Source organism: Loxodonta africana, chromosome 27 (genome assembly GCF_030014295.1).
Source record: "Loxodonta africana isolate mLoxAfr1 chromosome 27, mLoxAfr1.hap2, whole genome shotgun sequence".
Classification (NCBI taxonomy): domain Eukaryota; kingdom Metazoa; phylum Chordata; class Mammalia; order Proboscidea; family Elephantidae; genus Loxodonta; species Loxodonta africana.
In genome coordinates, this window is record NC_087368.1 from 32,635,637 (window position 1) to 32,653,490 (window position 17,854).

At 39.8% G+C, this 17,854-nt stretch overlaps 1 protein-coding gene across 8 annotated transcripts in view; it reads left to right on the forward strand.

Moving 5' to 3' along the window:
• FBXL2 (F-box and leucine rich repeat protein 2) overlaps window positions 1-17,854 on the forward strand; it is a 111,252-nt gene that overhangs the window by 85,082 nt on the left and 8,316 nt on the right. For all 8 annotated transcript variants that reach the window (XM_023554869.2, XM_023554868.2, XM_064277434.1 and 5 more), the window contains one exon: window positions 222-352. In XM_023554869.2, coding sequence (XP_023410637.1) covers window positions 222-352 — 131 coding nt within the window. The remainder of the gene's footprint in view (window positions 1-221; window positions 353-17,854) is intronic.

Consider the following 17,854-nt stretch of genomic DNA (forward strand, 5'->3'; position numbering starts at 1 on the left):
TTCACTTTTCCTTAGTTTTTTGGGTTAGTAACGCTAGAGTATTTTCAAGTTGTTCCGAGGTGGCACAAAAACGACTCTGCCCATACCTCTCTTTATTTTGTTTAAATTATTAGGAGGATATGCCAGGTAACAGGCAACCAAAACGGGTTGAGCACAGTTGATGCTGTTTCTCTGCTCCTAGTCCGGAACTGATGGTTTTCTTCCTGTGATGTCTTCCCCAGCTCATCACGGACGAAGGTGTGGTGCAGATCTGCAGAGGCTGCCACCAGTTGCAGGCTCTCTGCGTTTCTGGTTGCAGCAGCCTCACGGACGCGTCTCTTACGGCCCTGGGTCTGAACTGCCCGAGACTTCAGTGAGTACGCCAAGCCCTCCCCTTTACTGTTCAGAGCTTGGCTGGACTTGGAGCGTGGCTGGGCTGCCCAGGAGGGCTTTCTCCGGGAGGAGGTGGCCTTGAAGGACATGCAGAAGAGGAAAGGCTTGCCAGCAAGTGGCATAGGTGATGGTAGCGGTGGTGGTTGTTAGCTTTTGTTGGGGGTGGGGGAAGTTCATTTCGGAGTATACCTGGAGAGGAGTGTAATATCCACCACCGAGGAATCCGAGCCTTAATTTCTTGATGGATTTCGTACATTTACCCACCTGAATGGCCTCATCCTGGGTTACTCTGTGCATCAGTGTGACCTCATAGGCCCACATCCAAATGTCACCAGGTTCTCCTCTAAACCCACTGCTAAATGAGCAGAAAAGGAGGAAAAGTCATGACCGCCTTCATATTTATCATCTTCCCCTCGCAGGAAGAAAAAAAAAAGTTTTTGTTTTAACTGATAGTGATTGATTTTCTGATTCTCTGGGTAAGTTATCATATCTTGTTGGAGTTGCACCGAGTCTCTTCCGACTCATGGCGACCCCATGTGTGTCCCCGTGTGTGTCCCCATGTGTGTCCGAGTAGAACTGTGCTCCCCAGGGTTTTCAGCAGCTGATTTTCTGGAAGTAGATCACCAGGCCTCTCTCCAGAGGCACCTCCGGGTGGCCTCCAGCCTCCAGCCTCTCGGTTGGTAGTGTGTTAGCTCTTTGGACCACCCAGAGACTTATCTTTACTAGTTGTGAATATTAAAACTCTAAGTGTAAAAACAGTACTGATAATAGTAACATCATTCGTGCTCATGTATGTTCAGCCCTGTGCTTGGCACTTGATCAGCATTGTTTCACTTAATCCTCACTGTATCTCTTTGAGTTAGGTACTCTTGTTCTCATCTGTTTTGCAGAAGACAGAGACTCATAGAAAATTACATAACATATCCTGGCTCATATGATGAGTAAGATGTAAAACTACAACTCAAACCAGTAGTTTAACTACAGAGCCAATAGTCTTAACCCATATACAAGAGGCAGGAAAGAAAAATACTTGTTTTCTTATTCTTCACACAGCAATAAAACTGATTTTCTCTCATACATATACCAGTTACATATCAGTTTTTTTAGATAAAATTTATATAATATAAAATGAGCCATTGTAACTATTTTGAAGTGTACAATTCAGTGACTTTTAGTATAGTCACAATATTGTGCAATCATCACTGTCTAATTTCAGAACATTTTCATCACCCCAGAAAGAAACGTCATACCCGTTGAGCAGCCGCTTCTCATTCTTCTCTTTCCCCACCCCTGTCATTGTAGTTAGGTGCCATTGAGTTGGCTCTGACTCGTAGCAACCCTGTGTGCAGCAGAACAAAACACTGCCTGGTCCTGTGCCATCCTCACAATTGTTGTTAGGCTTGAGCCTTTGTTGAGGCCACTGTGTCAGTCCATCTCGTTGACGGTCTTCCTCTGTTTTGCTGACCCTCCACTTTACCAAGCGTGATGACCTTCTCCAGGGACTGGGCCCTCCTGATAACATGTCCAGAGTATGTGAGATGAAGTCTCACCGTCCTCCCTTCTCAGGAGAATTCTGTCTGTACTTCTTCCAAGACAGATTTGTTCGTTCTTCTGGCAGTCCGTGGTATATTCAATATTCTTCAACACCGTAATTCAGAGGCATCAATTCTTCTTTGGTCTTTCTTAGTCATTGTTTAGCTTTCACATACATGTGAGGCAATTGAAAATACCATGGCTTGGGTCAGGTGCAGCTTAGTTCTCAAAGTGACATCTTTGCTTTTTCACACCTTAAAGAGGTCTTTTGTAGCAGATTTGCCCCGTGCATATGTTGTTTGATTTCTTAACTGCTGCTTCTATGCATGTTGATTGTGGATTCAAATAAACTGAAATCCTAACCCCTGGCAACCACTGGAGGAGCGCTGGCAGCACAGTGGTTAAGCACTTGGTTGCTAACCAGAAGGTCAGTTGTTTGAATCCACCAGGGGCTCCGTGGAAGAAAGATGTGGCAGGCTGCTTCCGTAAAGATCTACAGCCCTGGAAACTCTGTGGGGCCCTACAGGGTCACTGCGGATTGCAGTCGACTCGATGGCAATGGGTTTTGGGGTTTTTTTTTTTTTTTTGGTAATCAGTAATCTGTTTTCTGTCTCTACTGATTTGCATATTCTGGATATTTCATATACCATATATTTATGCATACAACGCGTGCCTTCTGCATTTGTTTGCCGGCTGCACTCTCCCTCCACAAGGCTCCCTCACAAGCACCGTCATACCAATTCTCATCCACATGTTGCTGTAAAAAAAAAAAAATTAGCACGTTTACAAAAATACCTCGGGGAGGGGGGAGGGCATGGCCAGCAAACAAATGCAGAACGCGCACACTATTTGCCTAAAAATGTGGTAAATGGAGTCATAAACAATATGTGGCCTGTGCTAACTGACTTCTTTCACTTAATAGGATGTTTTCCAGGTTCGTACATGTTGCAGTATGGATAACACTTCATTCCTTTTTATGGCTGAGTAATATTCCATTGTGTGTATATAACACATTTTGTTCATCCAGTCATCAGTTAATGGACGTCTCAGTTATCTTTACTTTTTGGCTGTTGTACACATGTGTTCATAATGCTGCTGTAAACATTTGTGTACAATTTTTTGTGTGGACATATGTTTTTAATTGTCTTAGATATATACCTAGGAGTGGAACTGCTGGATCATATAGTAATTCTGTTTTTAACTTTTTGAATAATTGCCAAACTGTTTTCCTCAGAGGCGGTACCATCTTATATTGCCACCAGGAATGTCTAATGGTTCCAGTTTCTCCACATCCTGACCAACACTCTTTATTTTCCATTTTTCTAATTACAGCCATCCTAATACGTGTGACATGGTGTCTCATCGTGGTTTTGATTTACATTTCCCTAATGGATAATATTGAGAATCCTTTCATGTGCTTATTGGCAATTTGTATATCTTCTTTGAAGAAATGTTTTGTCCAGGCTTTTGCCTGTTTTTTTAGTTGGGTATTGATTTTGTGATTGCACTGTTGTAAGAGCTCTTTACATTTTCTGGATACTAGATCCTCATCTTTTAGATTAAGAGGCAGTTGTTTGAATAGAACAAGGGGATACTGTGTGGTTTAAAGTCAGGAAAGGTGTGCATCAGGGTTGTATCCTTTCACCATACCTGTTCAATCTGTATGCTGAACAAATAATCTGAGAAGCTGGTCTATATGATGAACAAGGCATCAGGATTCAAGGAAGACTCATTAACAACCTGTGTTACGCAGATGACATAACCTTGCTTGCTGAAAGTAAAGAGAACTTGAAGCACTTACTGATGAAGATCAAAGACTACAGCCTTCAGTATGGATTATACCTACACATAAAGAAAACAAAAATCCTCACAACTGGACCAATAAGCAACATCATGATAAATGGAGAAAAGATTGAAGTTGTCAAGGACTTCCTCTACTTGGATCTACAATCGATACCCATAGAGGCAGCAGTCAAGAAATCAAACAATGCATTGCATTTGGCAAATCTGCTGCAAAAGACCTCTTTAAAGTTTTGAAAAGCAAAGATGTCACCTTGAAGACTAAGGTGCGCCTGACCCAAGCCATGGTCAGTCACCTCATATGCGTGCAAAAGCTGAACAATGAGTAAGGAAGACCAAAGAATTGACACCTTTGAATTATGGTGTCCGCAAAGAATAGCGAGTATACCATGGACTCCCAAAAGAAGGAACAAATCTGTCTTGGAAGAAATACAGCCAGATGTTCCTTAGAAGCAAGGATGGTAAGACTGTGTCTCACATACTTTGAACATGTTATCAGGAGGGACTAGTCTATGGAGAAGGGCATCATGCTTGGTGAAGTAGAGGGTCAGTGGAAGAGAGGAAGATCCTCAACGAGGTGGACTCACGCAGTGGCTACAACAGTAGACTAAGGCATAACAAGGATTGTGTGGATGGTGCAGGACTGGGCACTGTTTTGTTCTGTTGTACACAGGGTCCCTATGAGTTGGAACTGACTTGACGTCACCCACTAGTAACACATACCCTCCTCAGATTTGCACATACGTTCTCCCAGCCTGTGTGTTGTCATCTCATTTAATGATGGTGTCCTTTGATACACAGAAGTTTTTAATTTTGATGAAGTTCAACTTACTGGTTCCTTCTCTGGTTGCTTATGCTTTTGGTGCCGTATGTAAGAATCCATTGCCAAATTTGAAGCTATGAGCATTTAGCCCTGTGTTTTCTCCTAAGAGTTTCGTAGTTTTAATTCTTAAGTTTAAGATTTTGATCCCATTTTGAGCTGATTTTTGTATATGGTATGTGGTAGGGGTCCAGCTTCGTTTTTTACATGTGGAAATCCAGTTGTCCCAGCACCGTTTGTTGAAAAGACTGTTGTTTTCCTCCTTGACTGATCTGGGCACCCTTGTTGAAAACCTGTTGGCTATAGATGAACAGGTGTATTTTTGTACTCTCAGTTCTGTTGCGTTGATATATGTCTGTCCTTATGCCAGTACTACACTATTTTGATTACTACAGTTTGGTAGTAAATTTTGAAATCATGAAGTGTGAGTCCTTCAAGTTTTTCTTCTTTTTTCAATATTGTTTAGCTTTTTGGGGTCCCCTACAATTTTATGAATGTTAATCTAAATTATGCGTTTTAGAATCAGCTTCTTCATTTGTGTATTAAAAAAAAAAAGCTATTTGGATTTTGATAGAGATTGCAGTGACTCTGTAGATTGCTTTGGGTAGTATTGCCATCTTAGCAATATTAAGTCTTCCAGTACATAAACACAGAACGCCTTTCCATCTATTAGGTCTTCTTCAATTTCTTTCCACAGTATTTAAATAGCTTTCAGTGTGTAAGTCTTATTCCTCCTTGCTTAAATTTATTCCTAAGTGTTTTATTATTTTGGTGCTAATGTAAATGGAATTGTTGTCTTAATTTCCTTCTGGATTGTTCATTGCTAGCATGTAGAAATACAGCTTAATTTTGTGTGTTGATATTTCTGCCTGTAATTTTGCTGAATTTGTTTATTAGCTGTGATAGTCTTTTTGTGAATTCTTTAGGATTCTCTGTATATAAAGTCATCTCATCTGCAAATAGAGTTTTTATTCTTCCTTTCCAATTTCAGTACCCTTTATTTCTTGTCTCGTTGCCTTGGTGAGAACCCCCAGTACAGTGTTGAATGCACGTAGTGAGAGTAGACATCCTTGTCTTATTCCTGATCTTAGGAGAAAAGCCTTCAGCCTTTCACCGTTAACTATGAGGTTAACTGTGGGTTTTGCATAGATGTCCTTTATCAGGTTGAGGAAGTTGCCATCTGTTACTAGTGCTCTGAGTGTTTTATCATGAGAGGATGTTAGATTTGTCATATGCTTTTTCTGCATCAATTGATGTGATCACATTTTTTTCCTTTCATCCTGTTAATGTAATGTCTTACACTGATTTCCTTATATTGACTCTCCCTTATATTTCTCCCACTTGGTCTTTGTCCTTTTAATATATGTATACTCCTTTCAATATGCTGCTAAATTCGGCTTCCTAATACTTTGTCGACGATTTTTACATCAGTATTCATTAGGGTTGTTATGAGTCAGAATCAACTTGATGGCAATGAGTTTTTTCTTTTTTTGGTATTCATTCTTCTTTTCTCGTGATGTCCTACTCTGGCTCTGATAGCAAAGTAATATGAGCCTCTAGAATGAGTTGGAAATGTTCCCTCCTCTTCTGTTTTTTGGGAACAGTTTTAGAAAGATTGGGGTTAATTCATAAATAAAGCCAATCTGGTCCTGAGCTTTTCTTTGTTGGAAGCTTTTTAATTATTGATTCAGTCACTTCAGTTGTAAAGCTCTATTGAGATGTTCCATGTCTTCTGGACTCCATTTGGGTATTTGTGTGTTTCTAGGAATTTGTTCATTTCATCTAGGTTATCTAATTTGTTGGCGTACAATTGTTCATAGTATTCTCTTACAATCCTTTTTATTTTTGTAAGGTTGGAAGTGATGTCCTGACTTTCTGACTTTATAATTTAAGTCTTCTCTCTCTTTTCTTTAGTCGTCTGGCTCAAGTTCTGTCAATTGCTGATCTATTCAAAGTCTCTATTGTTTTTGTATTCTCTACTTTGTTTATCTCTCCTCTAATTGTCATCATTTCCTTCCCTCTGCTTGCTTTAGATTTACTTTGCTTTTCTTTTTCTAGTTGTTTAAGTTGAAGGTTAGGTTATTGGTTTGAGATCTCTCTTTATTCTTTTTTTAATGTAAACATTTACAGCTATAAGTTTTCCTGTGAGCACTGCCTTTGCTGTGTCCTGTAAGTGTTGGTGTGTTGTGTTTTCCTTTTCATTCATCTTAAAGTGTTTTTCTAATTTCCCTTGTGACTTCTTCTTTGATCCATTTTTTTAAAAAGAATGTATTGTTTAATTTCCACATATTTGTGAATTTTCCAATTTTTCTTCTGCTTTGATTTCTAATTTCATTCCATTGAGGCTGGAGAAGACACTTCATATGATTTCAGTCTTTTTAAATTTATTGAGACTTGTTCTGTGGCCTCACATATGGTCAGGGTCTATCCCAACATGGAGAATGTTCCAAGAGCACTTGAAAAGAATGTGTGTTCTGTTGGGTAGAGTGTTCTATATTTGTCTGTTAGGTCTAGTTGGTTTATAGTGTTGTTTTAGTCCTCTGTTTCCTTATCGATTTTCTGTACACTTGTTCTATTATTCAAAGTAGGGTATTGAAGTCTCCAACTATTATTGTACAACTATTTCCCTTTCAGTTCTTTCGTTCAGGTATTTGGCACTCTGTTTTTGGTAGTATCCTTGAGTGGCACAAACAGTTACATGCTGGGTGACTCCCCCAAAGGGTGGCAGTTTGAATCCACCGAGGCACCTCAGAAGAAAAGCCTGGCTATATACTTCCAAAAGATCACAGCCATGGAAAACTCTATAGTGTCCAGTTCTACTCTGACACACATGGTTTCACCATTAGTTGGAATCAACGGGACAGCAACTGTTTTGGAGTCCTTAGGGTAGTGCAAATGTTTAAGGTGCTGGACTGATAACTGAAAAGCTTGAAGTTTGATCCACCTTAGAAGAAAGGCTTATCGATCTACATTGGAAAAATGAACCACTGAAAACTATATTGACCACACTTCCACTCAGACACACATGGATTCGCGTTATGTCAAAGTTAACTTTAATGGCAACTGGTTTTTAAGATCCCTGAGTGGCACAAATGATTTGCACTTGAGCTACTAACCGAAAGGTTGATGGTTGGAATCAACCCAGTGGTGCCATGGAATACAGGCCTGACAATCTACTTCTGTAAGATTACAGCCACTGAAAACTAGTGGAACGCAATTCTACCCTGAAATATGGGGGCACCATGAGTCAGAATCAGCTTGACAGCAACAGGGTTTTTGTGTTTTGCAGGGGAATACATATATGTTTACCATTGTTACATCTTTTGATGAATTGATCCTTATTAGATAATATCCTTCCTTGTCTTCAAGTCCGTTTTGTGTGATAATACAGCCACTCCGGCTCTCTTTTGGCTACTGTCTGCATGGAATATCTTTTTCCACCCTTTACTCTCAGTCTGTTTGGCTATTTGAGTCTCTTGTACAGAGCATAAAGGTGAATCATAGTTTGATTCTGTTTGTTTTTTAAGTCCCTTCTGCCAGTGTCTGCCTTTTAACTGGAGGTTTTAATCTATTTACATTTAATATACTTACTAAAAAGGAAGGACTTATTTTCGCCATTTTGCTATTTGTTTTCCAGATGTCTCATATCATTTTTGTTCTCCAGTTCCTCCATTACCCATTGCTGTTGAGTCAATTCCGATTCCTAGCTACTCTATAGAACAGAGTAGAGCTGCCCCATAGGGTTTCCAAGGCTGTAATCTTTACAGAAGCCAACTGCCACATCTTTCTCCCGCTAGTTCCTCCCTTATTGCCTTCTTTTGTGTTTAGTAGATATTTTCTAATGTATCATTTTGATTTCCTTCTTGTTTCCTTTCTATATATTTTTTAGGTTCTTAGTGGTTGGCCTAGAAAGAATAATTAATGTCCTAATTTATAACAATTTAGTTCAAATTAATATATTGGATTAGGGCCCACGCTACTCTAGTATGACCTCGTGTTAACTAACTCCATCTGCAGAGAGTTTATTTCCAAATAAGGTGACATTCACAGATAGCAGGGGTTAGACTTGAACATACCTCTTTGAGGAGCACAAACATGTAAAACTCCTGGATAGCTGTCCACCCAATTTTATGTTATATTACCAAAGTACATCTTTATACTTTGAGTGCCCATCAACACAGGTTTATAATCATTTTATGCAGTTGTCTCTTAAGTCAGATAAGAAACAAACCAAAAATACAATAATATTGGCTTTTATATTTACTTATTTGATTACTGTTACCAGTGTTCTGTATCTCTTCATGTAGATTCAAGTTGCTGTTTCAATGTCCATTTATTTCCTACTGAAGCACTCTCTTTAGCATTTCTTTTAGGATAAATTTACTAGTGAAAAGCTTCCGCAGCTTCTGTTCATTAGAAATGTCATTTTTGAAGGACAGTTTTGCCAGACATAGAATTCTTGGTGAACAGTTTTGGGTTTTTCTTTCAGCACTTTGAATGTCATCCCACTGCCTTCTGGCCTCCAGGATTTCTAATGAATAATCATACTGAGTATCTATTGTACATTATGAGTCTCTTCCCTCTTGCTGCTCTCAAGATTCTCTTTGGTTTTCTATAATTTAATTATAGTATGCCTTCAGTGTGGATCTCTCTGAGTTTATCCTACTTGGAATTTTTTTGAGCTTCTTGGATGTGTAGATTCATGTCTTCAAATTTAGGAAAATTTCACCCATTATTTCTGGAAATACTTCTTCCTCTTTTTCTCTCTCCTCTCCTTCTGGGACTCTCATCTTGCATGTCTTGATAGGCTTGATGGCATCCCACAGGTTTCTTAGGCTCTGTTATTTTTCTTTATTCTTTTTTCTTTCTGTTCCTCAGACTGAATAATCAGTTGCCCTGTCTTCAGGTTTACTGACTCTTTCGTTTCTCTGTTCAGATCTGCTGTTTTAGTCCACTAGTTTTTTTTTTTTTTTACTTTACTTTTCAGCTCCAAAATTTCTAGTTTTTTTTTAATATATCATGTCTCTCTCTTATTGATATTCTTTATTTGGTAAGACATCATTCTCATGATTTCCTTTAGTTCTTTGTAGATGGTTTCCTTAGCTCTCTGAGCATATTTACATTCCAAAACAAAAAAACCAAACCTGTTGCTGTCAAGCTGATTCCAACTAATAGCAACCCTATAGGACTGAGTAGAGCTGCTCCATAGGGTTTCCAAGGAGTGGCTGGTGGATTCAAGCAGCCGACCTTTTGATTGGCAGCCAAGCTCTTAACATTAGTCAATTTAAAATCTTTGCCTAGAAAGTCTAATGTCTGGGCTTCCTCAGGGACAGTTTCTACGATTTATTTTAATAGTATATGGATGTGAGTAAGAATCAACACGAATCCAGTCCTCAAAATGTGGGGATTGACTCCTCCTCCTGAAATAGAGGAAACTCTGCCTGTGCCTCCCCTGAATGCCAGCTCAGATATAAGCAGCCCCAACACAGCAGGGAAGAAAGCCTCAGGCAAAACCAGAGGGCAACACCCAGCCCTGAAGGGGGCTTGCTGTGTGTGGGTTTTCTGACTGAAAAGTGGTTACAGAAACAGAGAAGGGAAGGGAGTAATAACCAGCGGGAGGGGACTGAACCCCCACTTTGACAGATTGATTAGTGCTCAGTATATCACCTGAGTGGTGGTGCCTGCTGGCAGACTGACTGACCACAGTGTGTTCTCTGGTATGTTTGGGAGACATTGAAAATTGAAAGATGAGATCTGGAACTTTTGAATTGTAATTAAACCAGGAAGGGAAGAGGAGCTATCACAGAGAAGGGGAGGAAATGGTAAACAAAGACTGAAGGCTCTGCCCACCGAAGAGATATTTTTTGCAGAAAGTAGTGCAGGCAAAAACAGTAAATGCTGAGGAGAACTGAGAAACTTAACACCCTTGAAAATTTCAATTCCCCAACAAAAAAATCACAAGATATACAAAGAGAAATGATGGCCCATCCAAGGGAACATGACAAAAAGAGTGAAAGCACATCTATGGAAGACTAAATAATGAAGAGAATGGAAGGATATAACAATGGTAAACACAATTAAAGAGTTAAGGGAAAGCATAGACAAGATGTAAAAAGAATAAGGAAAACAATAAGAAGAAATGAAGATCTTTAAAAAAGACATAAACTGAACAGAAATATTGCAACTGAAAGGCACAATAACTGAAATGAGAAGCACAATGGGAGGATTTAACAACAGATTAGAAAGAAGCAGGAAATTAGAGGATAAAATAGTTGAAATTACAGAGGCTGAAGAGCAGTAAGAATAGAGGCTCAAGAAGACTGAGCACATTTTAATGGAATTATGGGACATCAAGAGAACTAATACATGCATCATGGGAATTCCAGAAGGAGATCAGAAAGGAACAGAAAGAGTATTTGAAGAAATAATGAGAGAAAATTTCCCTAGTCTGATGAAGGACATGAATCTACAAATCCAAGAAGCTCAGAGAACTCCAAGCAGGATAAACCCAAAGAGAGCTACGCTGAGACACATCACAATCAGGCTCTGAAAAAGTAAAGATACAGAATCCTATAAAAACAGTGAGAGAGAAGCAAACAATCACACACAAAGGGTCCCCAGTGAAATAAGTGTCAGTTTTGCCTCAGAAACATTGAAGGCCAGAAGGCAAAGGAATGATACATTTGAAGTGCTAAAAGAAGGAAAAAAAAAAAAAAACTGTCAACGAAGAAAAAGTATACACAGTAAAACTATCCTTCAAGAATAAGAGTGAAATTAAGACATTCCCAGACAAACAGAAGCTGAAAGAGTTTCTATCCACCAGACCAGCCCTACCAAAAATACTAATGGGAGTTCTGCAGATTAGAAGGGAAAAGATAACTAGAAAGTAATTCAAAGAAAAATTCCGAATAAAAGGAAATGCAGGGACAAGTATCAGGGTTAGTAGTAAGGTGTTTATGCTTGATAATTGTGATTGTTTCGTCCTTCATGTTTTTTTTAAATGCGAATATATAAAAAGCAAGGATGAAATTATGTTACAGGGCATATGAAATATAAAAATGTAATTAGTGATAACAATAACAAAATGGAGGGGGAGAGGAATGATATAGAATTGCTTGTATGTTACTGAAGTTAAGTTGGTGCCAACTTACCCTAGGATGTTATGAATACAAGCTGTTAAATGTAATATTCATGGTAACCACTAAAAAAATACACACAAAGGGGAAGGGAACCAAAATGACTCACTACAATAAACAAACAAAACACAAAAGGAGGCCGTAGTAAAGGACAAAAACAGAGAAGCCTTAAGACACACAAAAAACAACAAAATGGTAAAAGTCACTTCTTATCACTAATTACAATGAATGTAAATGGACTAAATGCTCCAATCAAAAGGCAGAGAGTGGCAGAATGAATAAAAAGCCAGATGCAATTATTACTGTTTACAAGAGACACACCTTAGACTCAAGAGCACAAATAGGTTGAAAGTGAAAGGATGGAAAAAATAAACCATGTGCATACTAACCAAAAGAGAGCTGCAGTGGCAATCTTAACATCAGACAAAGTAGACTTTAAGAGAAGATACATTAGAAGAGAGAAAAATGGACATTATGGAGTGATAAAAGGGTCAATTCATGAAGAAGACTTAATCATAAATACATATGCACTCAACATTGGAGTGTCATACATTCTACTCCAGTAAACATGGCTCATTCTCCAGGATAGACCACGTGTTAGGTCACAAAGCAAGTCTTGATGAATTTAAAAAGATTGAAATCATACAGATTATTGTCTCTGACCACAAAGAAGTGAAGCTAGAAATCAATACCAGGAAAAAAAAAACAAAACTGGAAAATGCACAAACATATGGAAATTAAACAGCACGCTATTAAATCACCAGTGGGTCAAGGAAGAAATCAGAAGAAATACCACAGATTTCTTAGAGTCAAATGAAAGTGAAAGCACAACATACCAAAACTTACGGAGCACAGTGAGGACAGTTCTCTTATAGAAATAAATACCTACATGAAAAAAGAAAAAAAGCTCTCAAATCAACAGTCTAACGTGACAACTTGAAGAACTAGAAAGAGAAGAGCAAACTAAGCCTAAACCTTCCAGAAGAAAGGAAATAACAAGGATCAGAGCAGAAATAAAATCGAAAACAGAAAAACAATAGAGAATCAACAAAATCAGAAGTTGGCTCTTTAAAAAGATCAATAAAATTGACAAAATTGACAATAGACTGACAAAGATAAAAAGAGAAAAGATGCAAATAACCAAAACAAGAAATGAAAGAGAAGACATTACAACTGACCCAATAGAAATAAAGAGAATTGTGACAGAATATTATTAACAACTACATGGCTACAAACTGGATAAAACCAAACCAAACCCATTGCTGTTTAGTCGATTCTGACTCAAAGCGACCCTATAGAACACTGTAGAACTGCCCCATAGGGTTTCCAAGGAGCAGCTGGTAGATTTGAAATGCTGAACTTTTGGTTAGCAGCAGTAGCTCTTAACTGTGTTACCAGGGCTCCATAACCTAGATGAAATGAACAAATTCTTAGAAGTATACAACCTACCCAAATGGACACAAGGGAAAATAGAAAATCTCAACATACCCATAACAAGAGATTGAATCAGTGACCAAAAACCTAACAACAACAACAAAATGAAGTCCTGGACCAGATGGCTTTACTGGGGAATTGTACCAAACATTTAGAGAAGAATTGACACCAATCCTGTTTAAACTCTTCCAGAAGATAGAGAAGGAATACTCCCTAATTCATTTTATATAACAAACATAACCCTGATACCAAACAAGACAAAGACACCACAAGAAAAAACTACTGGCCAATATCCCTTACGAATATAAACCAAAAACAAACCAAACCCGTTGCTGTCAAGTCAATTGCGAATCATAGCGACCCTATAGGATAGAGTAGAACTGCCTATAGGAGCGCCTGGTGGATTTGAACTGCTGACCTTTTGGTTAGCAGCCATAGCTCTTAATTACACCAGCAGGGTTTCCCTTATGAATATAGATGTAAAAAATCCTCAACAAAATACTAGTGAACAGAATCCAACAGCATATTAAAAGCTGGGTCAGAGCTCACAAGTCAAAAGGACACTGTCCTTTGTAGTTAGAGATACTTCTCAGACAAAACCAAACACCTTGAGAGATTGGTTTTCTGAGTTTGAAAGCTTAGGACCGGAATCTCATGGGACATCCAGGTCAATTGGCATAATATAGTTCACTACGTTCATGTTCTGCCTCCTGGTGAGGCAAGTAGCATCTGGGGTCTTAAAAGGTTGTGAGCAGCCATCTAAGATAAAACTGTTGGCCTTTACTCATCAGGAGCAAAAGATAAAGAAGGAAACCATAGTCTCAGAGAAGGAACTAGTACGCAGGGCTAGTAGCCTACACAAGCCATGGGATCATCTAAACTGAGACCAGAAGAACTAAATGATGTCCTGCTACCACTACTGACTGTTCTGATCAGGGCCACAATAGATGGACCCTGATAGATCAGGAGAAAAATGCAGAACAGAACTCAAATTCCCTGAGGCTATCACCCTGAGATACTCTTTAAACCTTGAACTGAAACTATCCCCTTGATCACCTTTTAGCAAAATAACAGATTGGCACACAAAATAAAGGATATTACCTGTCAGTATGGTGTTCCATTGAAAGACCATCTACATGAGACCAAAAGGTCAACAGTTTCTCTAAAGCAGAGAAGAGAAGGGGACAGGTAACTGGAGAACTGGAACTGGAAGGACCAGAACACAGTTAAAGAGAATGTTGACACACTGAAAGATGTAACTAATATCAGTGAATGGTTTGTATAGAAATTGTTAAATGGGAACCTAAATTACTGTGTAAACTTTCACTGAAAACACAATAGTATTAAAAATAAATTTTAAAAAGGACACCGTTCTTCAGACTGCCAGATAGGCAGATGCAAACTGCTAGTTTGGGGAGTCCACATGATACCACAACCCTCTGACCTATTGGCCACAAACTTGGGGCTGCTTTCTAACTGTCCCTTCAGGATGCCAACCACAAGCTCAGTAATCTATGTGACATCCTTACTTTCTGACCTGCTGCCTCCCATTGTCTTTTTGGCTTCAATAATTTGCTGGAACGACTCACAGGATTCACAGAGATTATACCATACCTTTGGCTACAGAGTGGAAACCCTGGTGGCGTAGTGGTTAAGTGCTACGGCTGCTAACCAAGAGGTTGGCAGTTCAAATCCGCCAGGCGCTCCTTGGAAACTCTATGGGGCAGTTCTACTCTGTCCTTATAGGGTCGCTATCAGTCGGAATTGACTCGACGGCAGTGGGTGGGATGGCTACAGATATACTGCGCTAGTTAAGGTTGTGTGTCAGCTTGGCTGGGTCATGATTCTCAGTGGTTTGGCAGTTGTGATGTAGTTTGGCAGTCGTATAATGATGTACGCATTCCCATATTGAGATGTGATATAATGTAATCACCTCCATGATGAGATCTGCTATGAGTAGCCAGTCAGTTGAAAGCGAGTTTCCTTGAGGGTGTGGTCTGCATCCAATATAGGTGGACTTTTTGGTGAAGTTCGCTGGCTTTTGCTTGCTCTGGATCCTGCATCTGACCTTTGGTTCTTGGGACTTGAGCTAACAGCTTAAAAAAAAAAAAAAAAAATTTACCCGCCAATTTTGGGATTCATCAGCTTCCACAGCCTGTGAACCAGAAGCCTGCCATCTGACCTGCCAATCTTGGGTTCATCAGCCCTGCAGCTACGTGTCAAGAGAAGCCTCCAACCTGATCCGTGGACTTGGGACTTTATGGCCTCTATAACCATGTGAGCCATTTCCTTGATATAAATCTGTATGTATGAGTGTCTGTGTGTGTGTATATATAGATATACACACACACACACACACACACACACACACACACACACACACACACTTCACTGGTTTTGCTTCTCTAGAGAACAGAGCCTGAGACAACATACTGCTACAGGGCAAGGTCTGGGAGGGTTCCCAATGTGGAGCTTCTGTGTCCCAAGGGATATGCTACACTCCTGAGGGTAGATATTCCTGTCCCAGGAAGCTGTCTGAGCCTGTGTTCAGGGCTTTTATCAACTAGTCCTGCATGATAGGCTCAATCAAGCCTCCTGAGGCTAGTTGATATCAGCCTCCTAGGTGAGTCTTTTCTGGTCTAGCCAGCCCCTACTTGTCAGCACAGATTCTCAGGCATGGCCTGGAAGTCCACAGTTACTTCAAGGGTTATTTCTCTGGAGCCAAGGACAAAGGCCACCTTTTTTTTTTTTTTTGGCTTTAACAAAGAGTTTATTTCCTCACATTACAATATGCTAAAAGTCCAAATTCAGGGCATCAGCTCCAGGGGAAGCCTTCCTCTCTCTTTCAGCTTTCTCATCAATGTTCCCCCAGACTAGGAGCTTTTCTGGGCAGGGACCCCAGGTCCAAAGGATGTGCTCGCTCTGCTCCTGGCACGGCTTTCTTGGTGGTATGAGGTCCCCACATCTTGCTGCTCACTTCTCTCTTTTATATCTCAAAAGAGATTGGCTTAAGACACTATCTAGTCTTGTAGATCTCATCAGTGTAACTGAAAGGCCACCTTTCTTAAGGTGGGCCATACTTTATCTTTGCATGCCTCATAATTTTTGTTTAAAACTGTACATTTTGATTATTATAATATGGTTTAACTCTGGGAATCAGATCCTTCCTTTTCCCCAGGGTTCTTCTTGCTGCTTGTTAACAGTTGTTTGTTTAGTGACTTGCCTAATTTTTAAAGTTCCATTATTTTTTGTTGTGTGTGGCCACTGAAATCTCTGTCCCATTAGCTTGGTGGTGAGCTAGTGATTTAACAGAGATTTTCTTCAACTCCTGGAACCAAAAAAAAAAAATCTCCGGTCTTTGCAGTTGATCTGTGTGTGTGTTGGTGTACACCTTCAGTCCTCAGCCAGGCAGTTTACAGCCCTGCTTTATCCTTCACTTCCGGCTTGAGCAGAGCCTGAAGGTTGGCCACTGGGGATTACCTAGGGCCTTCTCAGTTATTTTCTTAGCATGAGCCTGACCCTGGGCGTATGTGTGGCCTTCTAAATTCCCAAGAATATGCAGGAGCTTTTCAAGGCCCTTCTTCGCTAAAGCACCTCATTTCTTAACTTTTCTTCACAAGTTTTGGTTTGTCTGTTATTTGTACAAATTGTTATCCCTGCCCCAGGTGACAAGTGCTAATACAATTGCCTTCAGATGTTTTTGACAAAGGACCCTAGGTAACTACCCCAACCCTGGCAGAGTTCTGAGTTAGTCAAAGGCAAACCCTTTGAGCTGCTCCTTTAGGGAGTCCACCAGACAGGTCAAAACAAATAGCCACAATATTTTGGATATAAGATCCCTGTTGCTCCCTCTGGTACTGGGAACCTATACCGAGAATCCAGCCTTGTCTTCAGGGTTGCCGCAGAGCTGGGCGGTAGGAACCGGTTAAAGCAACACAAAGCTCTGACCAAGACTCGGGTGTTTGGTTTGTATGTTTGTTTTGTTTTTTGGTTAAGTTTTCTGGTTGTTGTAAACTAGAGTTCCAAAAAAGTTGATTCTGATAGTTCCTGCCAGCTTATCCTTTGCTTTTGTGGCAGGACAGATTTTAGAGTCCCCTGCTCAGCATTTTCACATCATCCATATCTTATAAGGATGATCTATTTCATGCCCCCCCCCTTCTTACTGTAGTGGTGGGAAAGATTCTAGATAATTTTGATATTTCTGCTCACTGAAGGAATCTTAGTGATCAAAACTGGTCAAAAAAAAAAACTGGTCAAAAAAGAGGTCAAAATTGTTGATAAAATGGGCGTTTGACCTAGAAGTGTTATTTGTGCATCCGTCCCTGTTAAGTATGGGTAATTGAGAATTAACCCGTTTTTCATTGGCTGCAAGTTTTCTGCTTTCCTGTAGGGTACCTGGGAATTCGACAAAATACATCACATCTCAGATTTTGTTGAATAAAAGTCAATTTTAATTCTGTTTTTAAAGTCTCCAAAAATGAGAGAAATATTTAAAAACAAAAACAATGTGCAGACATTGTGAGAAGAATTCTAGATCTGATGCCGGCCGTGCTTCAGGGTGGGACTCTGGGGCTTTGATCAGGTTATAGTCCTCCCTAAGCCTAGTTCTGTCCAGTAGGGACGATGTGTGCGCCTGCAGCTGTTAGGAGAAGGTTGTTCTGTCCAGTAGGGACGGTGTGTGCGCCTGCAGCTGGTAGGAGAAGGTTGTTCTGTCCAGTAGGGACGGTGTGTGCGCCTGCAGCTGGTAGGAGAAGGTTGT